The following is a 14,641-nucleotide window of genomic DNA, read 5'->3' as shown; positions in this document are numbered from 1 at the left end:
TGCTCTCTCCTCCGGTGGTACAGGTTCTATTGCAGCTATGTCGAGAAGATGGGTTATGGCTTCCCGCATGATCCGGCACCTGTTCAAACTCTGGGTAGAGTGGATGGAATGAATCTGTCTGGAGGGGTCAACCAAAATTCCAGTTCGTAACCATGGAGGAATAGATCTCTGACCCAAGCGACCTGTGTCAGACATAACCAGTGACTTGCAAACATTAGCAATCTGCCCCCCACAGGGAAAGCGTCAGTACTGTCTTCGCTGATGAGCTCCCCTGCCATAAGTTGAAGTTGAGGCCCCTTGACTTCCCCTGTTCTGTGCTCTGGCTTGGAAACGTTGCCTGTTCCAGGATCCCCTGGAGGAGCAGAAACCAGAAGATCGAAAGTCGCAGCCTCGCCCTGCAGGCCGCGCTCCTCGAAAGGGCTGAAAGGAGTGATATGGGGTAAAACGTCTGAAAGCCCTACGATCCTCTCTCTTAGAAGTGGCCAATACTGGCCTTCGGCTGTCTTTAGGGTCTACCAAGACCGCCTTGAGGGCTTCGTCTCCGAAGAGTAAAGACCCAGAAAAGGGTGCTCTAGACAAGTTGCCCTTGGCCGTAGAATCAGCATCCCAGTGCCTGAGCCAAAGGGTACGCCGATCCACCACCTGTGAGGCTAGAGCTCGTGCTCCCAGCTGGGTGGCATCCAGTGTGGCGTCGGCTACGAAGGTCGCTGTCTTGTGTAATTTTACCAGGCCCTTGCGGAGCTTGACAGGGTCTGGTTCAGGATCATCCAAGAGTTTGTCTAGCCACATCATAGCCGCTCTTGAAAATATGGAAGCTGAAGCAGACGCCTGAATAGTAAAGGCAGTAGCCTCGTGGTTTTTACGCAAGGCGTAGTCCATGCAGTGTTCAAAGGGATCCTTTAGTTGTGATTCCCCTTGCTTTGGAAGGAGCGAGCGTGAAACCAAACTGGAGACTGGCTCGTCGATGTCTGGAACAAGCAAGCGATTCATAAAGTCCGGGTCCAGTGCATAGAGCCTTTTGGCCATAATGGAAAAGCGGCATGCCTGCAGAGGATGATCCAGCTCTTCCTTGGCCAGTTTGCCAATGGGGTCTGGCACAGGAAGGTAATGATCCAATGATTTTGGAGACTTAAGGACTTTAGCCCCTTTCATGGGGGGAGTGGTAGATTCGGGCTGTGTAGTTTGAAGGCCCAATGTGCCCAAAGCTCTGCGAGATAGCGGAAGAAAGTCGGCCGCATCAAATAGGCGATATGAGGTGTCCTCCTCAAAGTCTGCCTCGTCACTCCACTCATCCCCTTTGGCTTGAAGAGAATAATCTGGGTCCTCCAACCCAGGGATGCCATCTTCAATCCTGCCTCTAGCAACGTCAAATGGGTTGGGTGAGGGGAGCGGTACCACATCAGAACAGCCACATGGGGCTGGGGCACAGGAAGGGTGCTGTTCGCTGTGCTGAGTCAATGGAGCTGTCTGGACTCTCGACTGATCTGAGAAGAGGCTTAGGATATCTTTCAACTGCATCAGGAATTCAGGAGACAACTGCAGAGGCAGGTAGTTGCCCTGATAGCGGACCAGCAGGCGGTTGTGTTTGTGGAGGAACAGCAACAGTGGGCTCACTGGTCTGGAGTGGCAGGCTGGATTGTGAGTGGCAGACCCCAGGCTGGTCAGGAAAACCCTCGAAGTCAGCCTCAGATGACCCAGCTGGAGAGTGAAAGAGTGCTGTCAAGTGCTCTTGGTTAGCAGCTTGAGAATGTGGCACAGAAATGTAACGTGTGTTTTTGGTGGCACTGAGGCGAGACAGGTGTTTAGTTTTAGCCACGGCCTTGGAGTGCAGCCTGGGCAGTTCTTGATTTGCAGACTTATGATGCGAGGACTTGCAGGGTCTCTCAGCCGCTGCTGAATGTGTATCTGAGTGTTGATCCGCCATTCTGAGCGCCCAGCAATGCTCTCTCTCTCTCTCTCTCTCTCTCTCTCTCTCTAAATACCAACACATGCACAGAGGTGGGGGGTGCGGTGTGGCGGAGTACTATCACCAACACATGCACAGAGGTGGGGGGGTGCGGTGTGGCGTACAGTTCCAATATGCAGCTGCGGCGCAGATAATTTCAAGGTGCAGTCCGAATATGCAGTTGCTGTGCAGAGGCACTTCTTGTAAAAATAAGTCCTACAGGCACTTGGATAGCCTGACTAAATAACTGTACAAACAAGTGAAGGAGAACAGAAAGGGCGGGAAAAATGGGCAGATCAAAATGGTGCCCGCGAAAAAGGGCGGGAATTTCAATCAAAATGGCAGCCAGGAAGAAGGCACAATGGCGGGTAGGCAAGGGTTCTAGTGCTCCAGAAGGCCTATAATGGCTGCGGCAGGAGTCAGGCAGACAGATAGGGAAGGAGGAGCAAGAGAGAGCTCCAAGCGCAGCAAGTGACGTGCTTTACAGTAAAGGCTGCAAACTGGTAAAAAAGAGTCGGGGGGGGGTCCTCCCACGGCCACCTGAAGAGCCTCAAGGCAGAGAAATGCCAGCAGAGGAGCCGAGAAAGCGAGCTCCAACCGCTACTTGCTAAGGGAAGCAGCCGCCTTTCGCCACAGCCCAATAGCAGCCCCTGCCGAAAAAACGGTTGTTAAAGGAGCTGCAGCTGCAGCTCCCTGCGAGACAAAAAATAATAAAAAAGGCAGCAGCCACCGAACAGCAGTTGATAAAGGAGCCGCAGCCGCGGCTTCCGGCAAGGCAAAAAACAATTAAAAAGGCAGCAGCCGCCGAAAGCAGTTGTTAAGAGGAGCCGCAGCCGCGGCTCCCTGCAAGGCAAAAAACAATTAAAAAGACGGCCGCCGCGTGAAAGTGGTGGCAAGGCAACGCAAGGGCTGAAGAGAGAGCCGCAGTCGCGGCTCTCAGAAAGGCTCGTCCAAAGGGAGAGGTGAGCCCAACAAAATCGGTCGTCGCCTGTGGAAGGGAGACCGATGGAGAAAAAACAGGGAAAAAACGGGCTGAAGAGAGAGAGCCGCAGCCGTGGCTCTCAGGGAAGGCTCGTCTCAGAGAGACGGGAGCCAAAAGGGAAAACGGCAGCCAACTGATTCCCCAACAAAGGGATTAAAAGGGGGAGGCAAAAATGAGTTAAAAATAAAATTCCCCCCCAAAAAATAACGTCCCAGATATATAAAGAGAGGGTGAGGGAGAGAGGAAACAAGAAGTACAATCCCACACACTCCAACTTAGCTAGCTAGCAGATCCAAAAGCCTCGAACGAAGGAAGGCAAGAATGAACTGGAGTGGGAGGGGCTCGATGCCCCAGGTCTTGACTTCGATCCATTCTTGCCTTCGGATGCTAGATGGTGCTATATCCCACGTGATGTCGGACTACCTAAGGAAAAACTCATGCCACAATTTATTTCAGTCTAAGGCAGTGGTTCCCAAACTGTTTTGTCCCCACAGACCACTTGAAAATTGCTGATGGTTTGGTGGACCACTTAATTATTTTTCTGCCTGTTGCAGCAATAGTAGTACACTGTGCAAGATGTTGTGATTTCTAGTTTTATTTTATTTCTTCTTTGGTTTCTTATATTGCACTGTATTGCAATTTACATTCCATAGAATTCAGGTTATAATACAATAACATACAATATATAAGAAATAAAAGCAATAAATTACAATTAAAAATCAATATGAATATTGAATGCAGACATATCACAGACCATCTGAATGAAGCTCTTGGACCAGTCGTGGTCCATGGACCACAGTTTAGGAGCCCCTGGTCTAAAGAATTCCCTTTTGTTAAACTGGTCGTTCTTCCTTCCTCTTTGTAACAAAATTTCTTTCACAGAAAATTAAAGAGGGTAAATTCTACATTTTCCCCACTACATCCATTTGATTTGACCAAGTCACAAATTTGATACTGAATAATATACAAGACATTACTAAAGTCATATATAGTCTTACTAACCCTGTATCGATGCTCTCTGTGAACACTTCCTAGAAAACATTCCATGCATAACACGCATGTTGGATCAACTGCACAATCTCTGATGGGGGAAAAAAGAATAGAAAAACATGTTATAAGAGAGAAAAATGCACACATAGTATAGGGTGCAACCCTATTGACCTAAGAAGTCCCACTTAATTTAATAGGACACTTCTGAGAAGGTCTGTATAGGATTACATGGTAAATCACTTGAGAAAAAGACTGTACTGTATAATGGACACAATCCAGAACCTTTTATACACATGGAATTTGATAGCTATAGACAGCAAACCTCTTAGACCCCCATTCCATAGCTGGTAAATAGAAAGTCAAGCTTTTGAAGGTGCGGCTGCCTGTCTGATTACCATTTTAAAATGGCAAATAGTAGGACTAGAGTAAAACTGAAAATTGTGATCATTATATTTTTCTGGGGAGTTTACAAGTTACTAAATATGCAAATTCTATATACATGATGGGATGCAAGTCTACATATTTGTGTGTGAGTGTGTGTGTGAGTGTGTGTGTGTGTGAGAGAGAGAGAGTGTTAGAAGATATACATATATACATCCATACACCCGATATCCCCAATTCCTGTAATCCTGACACTTCATTCTGAGAATGAGTTGCTGTAGTTCCAAACATTCAGGACATCTGAAACTCTGAGAACACTATGAGAAAAACCCACTCAAAACCATTTCCCATTTGAAAGCAATGGATTAAAGTAAAAAGTACAAAAGGACAGGCACAAATAATCCAAACAGGCTTGGTTTTTGCTTTTCTTTGGAACTTGAGATGAAATATAAGAATAGTAGCAAACTGTGCTCTTCAGTAAATTGAAGGAGTCTTTCTGTTCGCAAAGCATCTTTGATCTAGCAGACACCACCACTAACAGTAAAGGAAGGGAGACCATTTTTGCCAATTCCCCTTCCAGTTGCAGCACACCATCTTCCAAGCTGTCCTGAAGGGTCCCCCAACCGTCTGGAGCACAGGGTTGATAAAAACCAATTATATTTTAAAAAATTAAAAAATATTTTTTAAAATTTAAATTGGATTTTTAAATTTAAATCGGATTTCAAAATTTTCTTAAAACAATTAGTAAAAAAGCCTAGGTCAAAGATATCATCATGAATACTAATTATACGTTTAATTATGTTCTATGAATATGTTAACAGCAGTTTATGGAGATAGGAGATAACTTGTTCAGTCTGCAGGTGAAGTCCATGCCCCCCCTCTCTCTAAAGGCTTTGCCTCTCTCTAAGCGTAAAGATAGAGAAGGTCAATTAATAAAGAATTTGGGGAGATGGAGTAGATCTGGAGAACACATAAGTGGTAATCCAGCTCTTAACAGCAGTAGCCTCTTCTACAGGTGTAGAGAGAATTTTTTTCTTCCTTTGAACTAATTAATAAAAACTGAGAAATAATTTAGGAACTGAAAAAGCAGGAAAGCTTGTATTTCTTTTCCAGACAATGAAAAAGGAAGACAAAGGTGAAGAAGACTGAGTTTACTATACCACCAAATATTTTAAGTTTCTCATGTTGACTTGGTTGAAATTGCTTAAAAGTTATTTTTTAAAGAACTTTGCATTTATCTAAAAACTGAAATAGTTAACCATTCAAAAATCCATGTGCATGTTTTGCTAATGTTGGTGTTTGTTGAAGAAAACTGATGAGAGAATAAACCATCTTAGCAGTACAATTTAAAAGCCTGTTTGGTGGCGGAGATTCTGGCACATTGTGACAAAAAAAAAATCACAATTAACTCAACAGTTGGAGCTGGTTCAACTCCTGAATGACTTCACAAGCTCTGCTTCAATTCTGCTTTAATACTAAAATGACCAGATTAATTATTTCATTTTTTGATGAAACAATTCAGAATAATTGCTTAGTGTGTACCTACTAATGAAATCTACATCTTTAATATGTATTAAGATTATATTAAACAATAATGCACTTCTACTAAAAAATGTGATTAAATCGATTCTTCCTCACTAGACATTTCAACTGTGATTTAAATAATTAAAACTGAGTCCTTCACAGAAGCAATTTAAATCAAATCAACCCTGCTAGAGCATGTAACTGTCTCCTTTCAGCTTCCACTAGCACACCTATGACCATTCCTGGGCAGGGATAGCCTGGCCATGGAAAGCCATGCATCAATAACCTCAAGATTGTATTACTGCAATGTGCTCTATGTGGTGCTAACCTTAAGACTGGTCTGGAAGCTGCATCTTGTGAAAAATCCAGTGCTTTGGTTGTGAACTGGAGCAGCCTACAGTGAACATGTGACACCATTACTCAAGGAGCAGCACTGACTGTCAATCTGCCACCAGACCAAGTTTAAGGTTTTGCTGCAGACAGTTAAAGCCCTAAACAACTTAGGATCTGGTTACCCACCCAGTTGTTGAGATCTCATGATCGGATCCTCCTGGTTGTACCAGTCCATCTGGCAGCAACCAGGAGGAGGGCCTTGTCTGTTGTGGCACAGACCTTGCGGAATCATCTCCCCCTGAAATATGGCAGACACCAACTCTGAATTCACTGAGGCCTTTGCTGGTCATTGATACCAATGTCATTAAGAATTGTTCAGCTGTTGTGACCATTACTGCTTTTATTGTATTTTAATGGATTGTTTTCATTGTTATATGTTGGAATCTGCCTGGAATTTTTAATGGAAGGGTTCTGTAACAATGTTTGAAATAAATAAATAAAATAGAGCTCCAATCATTCTGATGTTAAAAAACTTGACAATTTGAAAGAAATGACTAGCACAGTTACCTGCAAGAGTACGTAGGCTCTCCAACTTTAAAAACCCGGCCACAAAGATGTGAAGGTTTGTTTGATTGCTCAAGTTTCTGAAAACCAAATGCAGGGTCTTCACCACACAGATACCATTCCATTGGGCCCAACAAAACATGTTGTGTAAGCATATCTTCTCTTTGTGGGGCTGGATTAGGACCCCTGCAGTAAATTTTGGGTACATAATAGGCAAGGTGCTTGTATATTTCTTTAGGAAGATCAGACGTTTGCAGCCATTTCTTTAAGAAAAAAAGTTCATACACATTAGTTCAAAATAAAAAAATATTTTATAGCTATCCAACAACTTTCTTTAAGAATATACCACATAAGTGGTTCCCAAGCTTTTCCTCCCCAAAGACCACTTGGAAATTGCTTAGGGCCTTCCTTGGTGGACCACTTAGTGACTTTTCTCCCTGTTGTAGCAACTGTAATGCACTCTGCTAGATGCTGTATGATTTTCAAATTGCATTTTTACGGGCACGCCATGGACCACCGGAATGAAGCTCACAGACCACCAAGGTCTGGAGATCACAATTTGGGAACCCCTGCATTGCAGTGATGGGTGTGTTTTCCTATGAAGTATAACATTTCTGTAACTACAAAAAGCTTACAGATGACCTGAATACAAAAAAAAGGACACATATAGGAAGTGGAAGGAAGGCCAGGTCACAAAGGAAAAGTACAGACAGGCAGCACAGAATTGTATGATGGCATCAGAAAGGCTAAAGCCGAAAATGAAGTGAGGTTAATGAGGGATGTTTCTTCAGGTACATCCATAAGAAAAAGACAAGAAAAAAGAAATGGTGGATCAGCTACTCAATAAGGATACCAAAATAACAAATGACAAAGAAAAGGCAGAAGTGCTCAGTTCCTACTTTGGGTCAGTCTTCTCCCAAAAGAGGGTCTACGATCCTCCTGGCAAAAGCGAAGTACAAGTTGAAAAGGCAAAACTGCAGCTTGAGATTAATATACAAATGGTCAAGGAATATCTAATTACTTTGAATGAGTTCAAATCTCCAGGGCCTGATTAACAGCATCCTAGAATAATGAAGGAACTGGCTGAAGAACTCTCAGAACCACTATCATCTTTACAAAATCATGGAGGATGGGTGAATTGCCGGATGACTGGAGAAGGGCTAACAGTGCCCCTATTTTCAAAAAGGGCAACAAGGAAGAACCTGGGAACTACAGACCAGTTAGTCTGACATCAATCCCTGGGAAAATTCTGGAACAGAATATAAAGCTGTCAATCTGTAAGTACTTGAAAACAGTGATTACTAAAAGCCAACATAGATCTGTCAAGAACAAATCGTGCCAAATTAATCTCATCTCATTTTTTGATTGGGTAACATCCTTGGTAGATTATGAGAATGCTACGGACATAATACATCTTGACTTCAGCAAAGCTTTTGACAAAGTGCCTCATGATATTCTGATTAGCAAGCTACCTAAATGTGAGCTGAATGGAACAACTATCAGGTGGATCCACAGTTGTCTAGAGAATCACACTCAAAGAGTGCTTATCAATGGTTCCTTCTCAAACTGGGGGGAGTGCAGGGCTCAGCCCTGGGCCCAGTGCTCTTCTTCATTTTTATTAATGACTTGGATGAGGAGGTGCAGGGAATGCTTATCAAATCTGCAGATGATACAAAATTGGGAGAGGCAGCTAATACCAGAGAGAACAGAAAAACAAAATTCAAAGTGATATGAATAGGTTGGAGCATTGGGCTGAAAACAGAATGAAATTTAAGAAAAAGTGCAAAGTTCTACACCTAGAAAAAAAGGAACCAAATGCACAGTTATAAAATGGGGAATGCTTGGCTCAGCAATACTACATGCGAGAAGGATCTTGGAATTATTGTTGATCACAAGCTGAATATGAGCCAACAATGTGATGTGCCTGTAAAAAAGGCAAATGCTATTTTAGACTGTATTAACAGAAGTACAGTTTCCAAACTGCATGAAGTACTATTTGGCAGTTCTAGGTAACATGCAGGTATCTAGACAAATTGGAACAGGTTCAGAGGAGGGCAACAAGGATGATCAGGAAACAAAACCCTAAGGAGAGTGAAAGAACTGTTATGTCTAGCCTTCAGAAGAGAAGACTATGGGGAGATATGATAGCATTATTCAAGTACTTGAAAGGTTGTCACACAGAGGAGGGCCAGGATCTCTTCTCGGTCATCCCAGAGTGCAGGATACATAATAATGGGCTCAAGTTACTGGAAACCAGATTTCAACTGAACAGCAGGAAAAACCTCCTAACTGTTAAAGTGCCAAGACAATAGAACAAATTACCTAGGGAGGTGGTGGGTTCTCCTACACTGGAGACATGCAAGAGGCAGCTGGATAGCCACCTGTCGGGTATGCTTTAAGCAGGATTCCTGCATTGAGCAGAAGGTTGGACTTGATGGCCTTTTAGGCCCCTTTCAACTTTACTATTCTATGATTCTATGAAATACAAAATTCCGTTGATTTTAATGTTTACAATCCAGAGAGGACTCAAGTATAACCAATGATATTTTACTTTTTTTAACAGCATCTCTGCTTTCCTCAAGCTGCTGCACACCATAACTTTCAAAGTAGTTTATCATGTGGCAACGTCCCTATTGAGATGCTGCTCAAGAAATGCAAGTCCAAAGCTAAACTGGGTATGCACTAGTTACATGAATCTTTTAAATGTGAATGCTACCTCCAAAATTCACAGAGTTTCAGTACACTTTCAAATGAAGGTGCAGCTACTAGAACACACAAATAAGCCCATAATCCTTTGTAAACCACCTCATTCTGGGTATAAAGAGTGCTGTCCTGAATAAACTTGCATTTTGGCAACAGCCACAAAAAGTCAATGAAGTTTTACTACTTTTAAAGTTTTCTTCAGTGGAATTCTGCTGACAATGTTACATTTATTATGAGGGGGAAATAGGGTGGAGGTCTTTGAAACATTTTTGTAAAAAAACGTTCATCTGAAGGCAAGGCTTCAAAGCCTGACAAATCACTTAAAACTACAGTCATTTAAAAATAAAGAATAAGTAAGTGGATATTCAAAGTATGCCAGGAACACAAAGCGAATCAACTTCAATATGCTTGGCTCCAAATAACCCCCCTTGGCATGTTTGACATTTATGGTGTGCCTGCACAACAAGAAAATAAAAAGGTTAAATGGCACTGTACAACTGTGTTCAACTAGAAATGGGGAAAGAGGTTCAAGAAGAGTACTCCCTAACAAACTAATGCAATAAGAATTCATACCAGAAGATAGAATGGTATGAAAATGTTTTCTGAAGTCTGCTCCAGATATGCTCAGGTATTTTTTGAGCTAAGGGAATAAAAGAAATTGGTAAACCCAATCACAGAACCATAACAAAGAGAGCATAAAATTCCCCTGATGAACCAAGACAAGCTCCAGCTAGCCTAGCATTTTTTTAAAAAAACAGTAACCACCCAGACTCACATGGAACTTCACAAGCCCAGAACACAAAGATGGTGGCCAATTCCTATTATTTTGATCCTTCTCTGAAACTACCAAACATTATACGCAGACAACTATGTAATTTCCAAAATTTAACCTAACAGCTTGGGATGTTGCAGTGGAAATTTTAAACATTATATAGGCAATAATAATAGTAGTAATAATAAAAAATACTGCTGTACCACAGTACAGCCTTCCAAATAATTCAGTGTTAGTCACCTAACAGCTGTTGGATTTACACAAACTTTTTCCTTTCTCCTATCCTCACTCTAGCCATTATTGCACTATCCTTGCATTGTCCTGAACATGTAAAGAAAAGACTCACATTGTTAACCAGGCCAGCAGGATAGAATTCTCAGATTAAGGCAAGAAAAAAATCCCATGTCTATCTGCAGGTTAGAAATGGCTGCAGGGAGCAGATAAGACTGCTTTGTGTAATAACACGGCACAGCATAGAAAACCAGGGCACAGTTGTCGTCATCTCCTTGCCCTCTGACTGGCAAGGTAATTTGTACCTGACCCACATGAGAAGGAATTAGCAAGCTTCATAGTGCACTAGTTAAAAAACTCACCATATAATTCAATTTATGATATGAACACATGCCCTGACTGCAATGGCTACCGATTAGTGTCTGGACTACATTCAAAGTGCTGGTTCTGAAAGCTTTATGTGGCTCAGAAACCCAAGACCCCCAGGACCACATCTCTTCAAATAAACCAGATGGATCCTGCGGTTTTCAGCAGAGGCCCTTCTGTGTGTGCTTTACCCGAGGCAGGTGCAGAGGATGACCACACAAAGATGTACCTTTTTCAGTGGTGGCCCCTCATTTGTAGAATGTTCTCCGCAGGGAAACATGCCTGACACCAAATTTTAGGTGCCAGGCTAAAACATTTTTATTTATTGTGTCTTTGTTAGTTAAGCTGCCTTCTTCTGTGCTGCTCATCTTTTAGCTGGGTGGGATAGGACTTGTCCTTTTTATTGTGTCGCTGGATAAGCATTTTAGGAATGTTGTATAGTACATCATTTAAACTGTTCTGTTTTTTCATTGATTTTATCTGTTTGTTTTCTATCTTGTTAAGTTATTGTGAGATTCTCTGTGTGTCTAAAGGAACATATTTTAGTCAAACCTCTTTTAAATTTTGTTACTTATAGTAAGCCTTATTTCAGCAATGCATGAAAACCTCTGGTGCAGTCAATAATGATGTTCATCTATGATATGTTAATGTTAAGACTTACCAAAGTCATATATTAGATTGGAGCAACCATGCTTACATATTGAAAGATCCTAGTTTCACAAAAAGCTAAAAACTGGTATTTTTGAGTACAAATGATGTATAATCTCAAAGAAAAATTAAATCCATGTTGTAATAATAATCTTTCTAGGTTTCAATTGAATGCACAGTATACTCCCTGAACATTTCATCATAATAAGCCAATCATATAGGATATGCTTTAAAACAGGTATGAAACATTTGATTTTAAAAATTCAGTAAGAAAATATATGTGATAAAATTAGAAAAGTTAAATTAATATTAGGCCTCTTTGGTGACTATATACAAATGTCTCAATTACAAGCTTGCCTTTGACTGTACAATTTTATTTGTTCAGAGTGCTGCCTGAAAGAGTGCAAGATAAAAAGAACACATTTTTTGTTCACAGCAAAAATAAATAAATAGATAGAAATACAACAATTTCCCTATTCTACGTAGTAGGAGTTCAACTCTACATAGGTGAAAAAGGATAGTGTTGTATTTCACAAGTGAGACTGAATTTTACATACCTATTTATTACATGTTTAAAAGTTTTCTTTAACATGCTAGTGAATTACTATGAGAGCTATACAATATTTCAAATTGCTAGGTGTCAATAGATGTGTGAAGGCATGGAAAAAAAAGTTTTTTTGTGGAGGGGTTTTTGTTCCCCTGAAGCCTTTTTTTTTTTCAAAAATGGAAAAAAAACCTCTAGATTTCCCCCCATTTTTCCTCGTCTTCTCTATGTGTCAACACTCCAAATGGTTGGGAGCGGGGAAGAAAACAGAGAAACAAATCTGCATGCACTAGAATCAATATATCAATATACAGATTAGCAGGTACCCAGGGCACTATTCTGCTCAGCTCAAGAATTCTGGTCATACTCTGTACTAAAAGGAAGAGACTGTAAGAACATTTCAGATCGAACAGTCATCATGCTTATGACATCTAATTTATCTTATATTTTAAAAAACACAATCTGATATCAACACATAACACTACATAAATCTCAACAAAGTCACATTGTGACACTCCATCAAACTATACACTCCAGCCTTGCAAAGGACTGCAAAATGTTACCAGACTGCTCATGTGTTACAGGAGTCTTTTGAGTGGTGGATCTGGCAACCTATTTGACTGGAAGGAATTGTTTTTCAACCCTAGGCAAACAGCTAAATGACAAAAAGATCTAATCCAGACCAGCTTCCTAGAGCTGCTTAGATGAGTTAAAAGATGGGTCAGATGACAAGTTTCAGAGCTATAAAAAGATAAGCATTCTGTTTAAGAAATAAATAGAAAGAAGATTCCCAAAAGGGACATAAGCAATCTGCCATTACACTGGCAGCAGTGTTGACTTAAAGGCCTAGATGCCTGCACGGAAGAGATTTAGATGGCAGAACACCTGACATTTCCCAAGATGACTTTAACATTAGAAACAGGAAGAGTGTGAAACCAGTGAATATTTAATATTTTAATGCACACCACAATAGGTCATTTATGTTTGTTACCAGAAACTCTGCTGATTGGACAGTTTATAAATTGAAGCAAATGTAAGTCAAAGAAATAAATCACAAAATTTATTTTGGGAATCCATTCCCTATAGACTTGGGAGCAGAAAAAGTAGTGAAAAGGAGCGCACTTCACATCACTTTGGATAATACAGTTAACTTGCGCTCCTTCAAATGAAGTCTTCACTGGTTAGCCAGTCGGTACCAGAAACGAATTGCTTTGTTGGGTACAGTATGCAATCGATACTACTGCAAATGTGTTACATCAAAAGGGTCTTGCCCTCCTTACCATTTGTAATGCGACAACCTGTCAGATCTACTTCAGTTTTCTCGACCCATTCCCTAACCTAGAAGAACGTCTGCTTTAGTCTGCCGCAGCACAAGCGCAAGACAAAACACAGTGCTGTCGATACTCAATTCATTTACGGGGGTGTAATTTCTTGTGGGCAACAGCCTACTTTATACATTTATTTGTGTAGGTAACTCTTTGCTTTCAGCTTCTCCCGAGCCAAGCAGCGAAGACCCTAACTGCCTTCCACTATACCAAACACTGTCTATCTTGTCCCTAAACTACGCCTACACTTTTACTCAGCAAGCTTTGTCTCCTGAGCTCTCTCTTTCATATGGCAGAAAGACCCGTATCCCTTATCGCCCTTTATTACAAAGCCCATTCGCTTGAAATATAGCCCTCTTGTCTACTCATTCCCCGCTCCCATCTGTTTCTCTCCCTCGTCACTGTGGCGTGCGTCGCAACACTTCTCCCCCCCCCAAAAAAAGAAAACTCACTTGCAACTCCGGGTCGCTCACCCCTTCTAACCCCCAGCAACCCCCCCAGCTCTTTCTCTCCACCTCCTTCCTTTATCTGCCCTAACGTAAAAGCCTGACACAGCCCCTACCACCAGGCCTAGTACACCTCCCCACTTCGCTTTAACCCCACTCTGACACCCCGCCCGCCTTTATCCTCCGTCTTCTCTCTCTCTCTCTTCCCACCACCAGAGCCTCTTGTAAGAGAGCGGCGGGCCTCACTCACCAGGGCAGTCTCCTCAGCGGAACATTCCAACAAGCTCCTGTCAATAGCCTGGACCTCAGTCTCCAAGTCGGACGCCATCTTCTCTCCTCAGCCCCCCCCCCTTCTCGGTTGCCAACTAAGTGACACCCGGAACCGGGCCGAGCCGGCCTGCCTCCACCAAAACCCGCTTCCGTTCAGCTGCCCTCACCCACAACCCCGCCTTTACTCGGACGGCCCAGGCCTGGGTAATGGCCGTCGTTCTGCCTTCCCCTCCCCGGCGGAAGGGACTCCATTTTAGGATTCCGCGAGGCACGCTGGGAGTTGTAGTTCTTCCGCGGAGGCGAAGGATTCTGAGCCCTTCGGCGAGGTGACGTGTACCCTGCTTTGAACTCTCCTGCATTAGTGTGCAAAGCAGTCCAGATGCCCAGCTGGCTTGTAATTACGGACGCCAACATTGGCTTAGCCAACCCAGCGCTTACCACAGAGCTGCTTCAAAGGCTTAGTGCCTCAACCTAAGTATCATTCATTCAGTCACAGGAGTATAATTTGAAACAGCCTTCCCGAGTAATGTAGTGGCAAATTCAGAAGTACAGGGTCCCTTCGTATTAGTCACAGCCACCACCACTCCATTTGCTGCTGAGTTTAGAATGAGAGCCTT

At 42.4% G+C, this 14,641-nt stretch overlaps 1 protein-coding gene across 2 annotated transcripts in view; it reads right to left on the bottom strand.

Annotated features, from left to right (window-relative positions):
- UBR2 (ubiquitin protein ligase E3 component n-recognin 2) overlaps window positions 1–14,264 on the bottom strand; it is a 111,486-nt gene extending 97,222 nt beyond the window's left edge. For both annotated transcript variants that reach the window (XM_061625343.1, XM_061625342.1), the window contains exons 1-3: window positions 14,005–14,264; window positions 6,723–6,982; window positions 3,930–4,008 (exon numbers count right to left, since the gene is read on the bottom strand). In XM_061625343.1, the coding sequence (XP_061481327.1) occupies window positions 3,930–4,008; window positions 6,723–6,982; window positions 14,005–14,082 (417 nt within the window). In that variant the 5' untranslated portion in view covers window positions 14,083–14,264. The remainder of the gene's footprint in view (window positions 1–3,929; window positions 4,009–6,722; window positions 6,983–14,004) is intronic.
- Window positions 14,265–14,641: the final 377 nt, after the last annotated feature.

The sequence above is a fragment of the Rhineura floridana genome, chromosome 4, assembly GCF_030035675.1.
Source record: "Rhineura floridana isolate rRhiFlo1 chromosome 4, rRhiFlo1.hap2, whole genome shotgun sequence".
In the NCBI taxonomy this organism is placed as follows: Eukaryota; Metazoa; Chordata; class Lepidosauria; order Squamata; family Rhineuridae; genus Rhineura; species Rhineura floridana.
This window is presented reverse-complemented; position numbering and strand designations above follow the sequence as displayed.